General features: G+C 33.2%; 1 protein-coding gene across 1 annotated transcript; it reads left to right on the top strand.

The window, feature by feature from the left end:
- The first annotated feature begins 389 nt into the window (after positions 1–389).
- On the top strand, positions 390–6236 carry LOC127082621 (secreted RxLR effector protein 161-like). Its single transcript, XM_051022849.1, has 3 exons — positions 390–776; positions 6028–6127; positions 6217–6236. The coding sequence occupies exons 1-3, from the start codon at positions 390–392 to the stop codon at positions 6234–6236; spliced, it is 507 nt and encodes a 168-aa protein (XP_050878806.1).
- Positions 6237–6776: the final 540 nt, after the last annotated feature.

The raw sequence follows: 6776 nt of genomic DNA, 5'->3' as shown, positions 1-6776 counted from the left end.
TGAGGGGTGCTAATACCTTCCCCTTGCGTAATCGACTCCCGAACCCTGATATTGGTTGCGATGACCATATCTTATCCTTTCTTTTGTCTTGGGTTTTATCGATATTTTCCCTTTCCTTTTTAGGAATAAATAAAGTTCGGTGGCGACTCTGTTCAGTCCATCATTGCGAGCGTGCGATCGCGCTTCGCTTTGAAGTCGTATCCCCATCATTTTTTCGAGGTGCGACAGATAGATCACAAAAACTACTTGGCCTAAGTCAGAGTACATACATAGACAAAGTGTTGAGACGCTTTAATATGCATGATTCCAAGAAAGGATTCATACCTATGCAACATGGCCTGTGTCTATCAAAAACACAATCCCCTTTAACTAAGGAAGAAAGGGATCGCATGAATAAGATTCCATATGCATCTGCAATAGGATCTATCATGTATGCCATGTTATGTACTCGACCAGATGTCTCGTATGCTTTGAGTGCAACGAGTAGGTACCAATCTGATCCTGGTGATGCTCACTGGGTAGCAGTCAAGAATATCCTTAAGTATTTAAGAAGGACTAAGGACTCATTCTTGATATATGGAGGTCAGGAAGAGTTGGCTGTAATTGGATACACCGATGCTAGCTTCCAGACAGATAAGGATGACTTTAGATCGCAATCTGGTTATGTGTTTTGCTTAAACGGTGGCGCTGTGAGCTGGAAAAGTTCAAAGCAAGATACAGTTGCTGATTCTACAACCGAGGCCGAGTATATTGCTGCCTCAAGTGCAGCAAAGGAAGCTGTTTGGATCAAAAAGTTCATTAGTGAACTTGGCATAGTTCCTAGCATTGTGGATCCCATTGGTCTCTACTGTGATAACAATGGTGCTATCGCACAAGCCAAGGAGCCTAGATCTCACCAACGATCCAAACACATACTTAGGCGTTATCATCTCATTCGAGAGATAATAGATAGAGGAGATGTGAAAATATGCAGAGTACCTACACTTGACAATATTGCTGACCCACTAACAAAGCCTCTTGCGCAGCAGAAGCATGATGGCCATACTAGATCTATGGGTATTAAGGGTATGCCTGATTGGCTCTAGTGCTAGTGGGAGATTATTGGTGTAAGCCCTAGAGGCCAATACTTTTGGTACTTGTATCGAATTATTTATTAATAATAAAAGGCTTTTTCTTTATTACGTTTGTTTAATAAAGTCCCTAGAATAGCTAGTCTGTTTAATGTATCAAGTATGACTTAATCATGAGATCACATTAAACATAAGGACACTATTCTTAAAGTATCCGTAGTCGAGCTTTAGTGTGAAGTGGGATAACATTAAAGCATTAAGACTATTATGTTTGTAGACTGATGATCACATCTCATGGATCATGGATAAAGAGTTATCAAGTCTTAAACATAGGTATGAATATTAAGAGTAATATTTGTACCGGATTGACCCGCTATGAGAATACTATATAGAAAGTTATGCAAAGTGTCATAAGTTATTCTCATGGTGATAATAGTGTATTCCACTCTTCGACCTGAAACCACTATGGATCCTAGATGTAGAGTCGAGTGTTTTATTGCTGATCCAACGTTGTCCGTAACTGGATAACCATAAAGACAGTTAATGGGTACTCCACAAAGCATGCTGAGGGACATGAGTGTCCTAGATGGAATTTTCCCATCCTGCGTAACAGGATGAATGTCTATGGGCCCAATATTGAACTGAACAAGGATGACACGGTCTATGCCTTGTGTTCAATATAGACATAAGGGCAAAAGGGTAATTATACACATAATTATTATCACAGAAGGTTGTGTCAGATCACTTGACATTTTCGTGTCTTGGGTAGCAGTGATGTGTTGCTAGATACCGCTCACTGTTTATTATGTTAAATACGTGATTTAATGTAATTGCCAACGTCACGAAAACCTACAGGGTCACACACAAAGGACGGATTGATGAGAGATAGAGTAACTAAGGAATACCGTAAGGTACGGTGCCCTTAAGTGAATTATAGAACATCGTAAGGTACGGTGTACTTGAGTAGAATACGAAATATGGTAAGGTACCATGAGCTTAAGTGATTTTGGGCATATTATAAGATATGGGCCAAAATACACTTAAGTGGGCTTTTAGCTTGAAGCCCACACAAGTGGTTCTATAAATAGAACCCTTGTGCAGAAGCAAAAATTGCGGTTGCATTATTTTCGTTTTCTATCACTCTCTCTCTCACTCAAAGCCTTCACTCGTACCAGCTAGCACTGAGATTGAAGGAACCCGTTCGTGTGGACTGAGTAGAGACGTTGTCATCGTTCAACGTTCGTGATCGCTTTGTGGATTTGCATCAAAGGTTTTGATCGTCACAAGAGATCTGCACCAAAGGTTTCAACCGTCACAAGAGGTAAATATTCTATCACTGATCATGACCATTCGTAAGGATCTCTAAAGGAGAAATTTTAATTTCCGCTGCGTTTTGGACCGCAATTCTCCTTCACATACTAGGCATGAATAGTAATTTTCTTAGCATAGGAAAGTTGATCGAAAAGAACTACAAAATATCGATCAAAGACAAGATGATGAGAGTTCCCGACTCATGTGGAAGGTTAATCTTGAAGGCACCTATGTCTCAGAATAGAACCTTCAGGATTGAACTTAATGTGACGAAGCACAAATGCCTTACAACTATAGCTAGCAGGGATGAATGGATATGGAACTATAGACTTGACCATCTCAATTTTAAAAACATCAGAGATCTAAAGAGAAGAAATATGGTTTCAGGGTTACAAGAAATCGACATTCTAAATGAAGTGTGTGAAGAATGTGTGTAGGTGAAACAACACAACAGAACAACTTCAGCAAGGATGCAGGAAGCAAGTCGAAGGAAATTCTTGAAGTCATATACTCTGATGTGTGTGGTCATATCTAGTTGGATTTGATTGGAGGTAACAGATACTTTATCATATTCATAGATGATTTCAGTCGAAAACTGTGGACTTACCTGATCAAGAAGAAAAGTGAAGTGATCGAGGTATTTGCCAAGTTTAAATCTATGATCAAAAGATAAAGTGGTCGAAAGCTCAAGATTCTTAGAACTGGTGGTGGTGAAGAGTATGTGTCGAAAGACTTCGACAGATTATCTGAGAAAGAAGGTATTGTGCATGAGGTAATACCACCCTACACTCCACAGCAGAATGGGACGACAGAAAGGAAGAATAGAACCATCATGAATATGGTGAGAAGTATGTTGAAAGGAAAGCATGTATCCAAAGAATTATGGGGAGAAGTTGTGTCGACAACAACATATATTTTAAACTAATGCCTGACGAAAAAGCTATAAGGAATTATGCTAGAAGAATGTTGGTCTGGTGTCAAGCCTAATTTAAGTCATCTAAAGATATTTGGATTTATAACACATAAACATGTGTGTGATCAGTTGAGAAGAAAACTTGATGACAAGTCAAGTCATATGATCCTAATAGGACATCATTTGACTGGAGGTTACAAGTTGTTCGACCTAGTGAACAAGCAAGTAGTGATTAGCAGGGACGTGATCATAGATGAGCTTAAGGAATGAGATTGGACTGAAAATGTCAAGAAGGATTAAGTGAGAATCTTATGCGAAGAACCAACAATTGAAGTCGAAAGAGAAGTTCAACAGGAAGAAGTCAAAGGTCAAGCAAACACAAGCATACCTCAAAGATCAAGACACATGCCTGCAAGGTAGCAAGAATGTGCGATTACATTAGATAATATGATCAATGATGAAGGTGAGCTGGTACACTATGATTTCTATGGAGATGTCGAACTAGTCAATGTTGTTGAGGCATTGAAGGATTCGAAGTGGGTGAAAGCAATGAATGAGGATCTGAAGTTCGTCAAAGACAACAACACCTGGTCACTTGTCGGATTGCCTCAAGACAAGAAGGAAATAGATGTGAAGTGGGTATACAAGGTGAAGTTGAATCTCAAAGGTGAAGAAACTCGACACAAGACAAGACTTATAATGAAAGAATTTCTTCAGAAAGAAGGAATCGACTTCGATGAAGTTTTTGCACCTGTTGCTAGGATCGAAACAATCAGGTTGGTTGTTGATCTAGAAAATATGAACAACTGACACACGAGTCAAATGGATGTGAAATGTGCATTCTTAAATGACCCCTTAGATGAAGAAGTGTATGTGGCACAACCAATTGGATTTGTTAAACAAGACAAAGAAAGAAAGGTATACAAGTTGTATAAAGTCCTGTATCAACTTAAAAGTATTACAAATTAACTACCAAACTTCTATCTTTTGTCCCTTACTTTACTATGAAAAAAGTTATTAAAATTCAGATAATTTTTCATATTGGCAGAGCAAGAAGGCATTCAAATTTGAAACAGAACTGCACAATATTTATACATTTGCCGAGAAAGGTGGCCTTTGCTTTTAGGTACACAAGAAAGATATTGAATCAGAGAATGAATAACATTATTTGTTAATGGTTGAAAAAATAAAGTCTTACTCTTTAAGTAAGACAGTATATGAGATATATTTGCTCTAATATCTTCCCGGTTTGTTCTCAGTGCTGCCTCCTTATACACAAGAGCAGGTTCATCTATTGATCTAAAATCAAATCATGTGTTCTAACTGAAATTAGATCAACCAAAACCTCAATTTATTGTTGTCACTTCTTAATTCTCCATAACACAAATTTGGAATAAAACAGGTGCTGAAAGTGTTCAACTTAAATGTTCTCTGTATATGAAAGGATGTGAACTGTGAGCAGTGAATGAGTAACTAATAAGTAACTATTGGAGGAAAAATAATTCATAGGCATCACTCACTTTTAAGTGGAGATGGATACCAAATTATCACCATTGAAAATTAGTACAAATTAATGTTTATCATCGTCAACAGTAAAATATTATAATAATATATTATTTTTTTAAAAATATAAAAAAATATTAATTTTTAATATTATATTTTATTATTTAAATACTTATTAACCAATTTTATAATTTTTTAAACCAATTTTATAATTTATATCAACCAATTTTTGTGGCTTTTCAAAATTATTCTTAATGTTTCAACTTTATTAACCAATTTCATAGTTTCATTAGTCAACCTTTTACTTTTCATTAATCAATTTTGATTTATCATAAAAGAATATTTTTAATATCTGAACGTTTATTAACCAACTTCGTCACTTTATTAACCACTTTTTTACATTTAATTAACCAATTTGTTTTCATTATTTTAAGTCACTGTTCATGTGCACTGTTCATAAACATTGTTCACGTGTATTGTTCATGTATTGTTCATAAATATATTATTTTATTTTTAAAATATATTGTTCACCATATAAATAAGATGAATAATATATACAATGTAAATATTTGGTGTAGGAAATGGTATAGGAATACAATGTTGATTCGTTAGTGACTATTAATAAGAGATGAATGCATATAAAATCTATAACCTTTAATGGAAGAATACTATAATTTGAAATTTTGTCTTTGAATAGAGTAGAAAAAGTAAAGTGAAGTTGTGAAGTTGTGAAGTTAGATATCTCAGTTGCTATCTTATTGGAAAAAAATTTGTAGTGGGTCTATCTTTGTTTCTGCCTTTTCTAAATTAGTGATAAATGCAAGATTGTTTGTTTTATTCTGGCTTGTGTGTTGTGTAGTGGACAGATAGAAATAGAAAATATTTTTCTCTTTAAATGTGATTGTTTAAGGTAAAATAAAAATATAAACTTGTATATATTATGAACTTTAAATATTCTATACATTTAGTATAAATTTGATGTTATTGAATTAATGTAAGATGTGACTAAGATGGTTGGGGGAAGGACGAGAGATATAATTAGTTTAGTAATTGAACAAAAAAATTATTTTAGTTTTAGGTCTATAAATAATCTTGGAAGAAAACTAAAGTCTATTAACATGAAAGGGAGAATTTTTATTGTATGCTATATTTTAGTGCTATATAGAAGTTTTATTGTCTAAGGTTTACTTCTGATGATATATTAACATAAATTATTGTAATTTGAAACAGTTTAGAGAAATAGGCAACATGATGATTAGAGATGAAGGAATATATCTGAAAAAGGAGAATGTGAATGCTAAAGTCCATTATACTTACCTAGATTCAAGAGGTATTTTAAATTAAAATGTCAAAAATGTTATGTGTTAAATGAGAAAGTCCCAACAATTAAGTCTTCTATTTGGTCCAATTTTTTTTTAGATTCTTTACTAAATCAATAATCTTTTAATCCCTTATTTTTAAGTTCTATCATATTTTTAATTTTTAAGGGTTCTATCATATTTTTGATTTTTAAGGGACCTAAGTAAGGGTAAATATAATTTGTTTGAAATAAAATATTTTATTTTTAAAAATATATATTATAAAAATAATAAATATTTTTGAAAATTAATTCTTTTTCTGAAAAAAAAACTAAAAATTATTTTCAAAATTTTTTAAAAAACGTTGACTTTTTCAAAACAAAAACATTAATTCATTTTCAAAAAAAAAATCTGAAAAAAAATCATTTTTTTAAAAATAAACATAGTCGATTTTTTTGAAAATAATAAAAAAATTGAATTTTTTTTTGAAAATTGATATTTCTGAAAAAAAAATATTTAAAAAAAACTGATTTCTTTTTAAAATGAGAAAGGTGATTTTTTTTTAAATAAAAAACTATTTTTTTTCAAAAAAATGTTGATTTTTTTCGAAAATAAAAAAATCAAATTTTCCCGACAAAAAAGCCGAGTTTTTCCAAAACATAAAAAGTCATTTTTTTTTAA

Source organism: Lathyrus oleraceus, chromosome 5 (genome assembly GCF_024323335.1).
Source record: "Lathyrus oleraceus cultivar Zhongwan6 chromosome 5, CAAS_Psat_ZW6_1.0, whole genome shotgun sequence".
In the NCBI taxonomy this organism is placed as follows: domain Eukaryota; kingdom Viridiplantae; phylum Streptophyta; class Magnoliopsida; order Fabales; family Fabaceae; genus Lathyrus; species Lathyrus oleraceus.
Note: the sequence above shows the minus strand (reverse complement) of the source record. Positions and strands in the feature narration are given on the sequence as shown.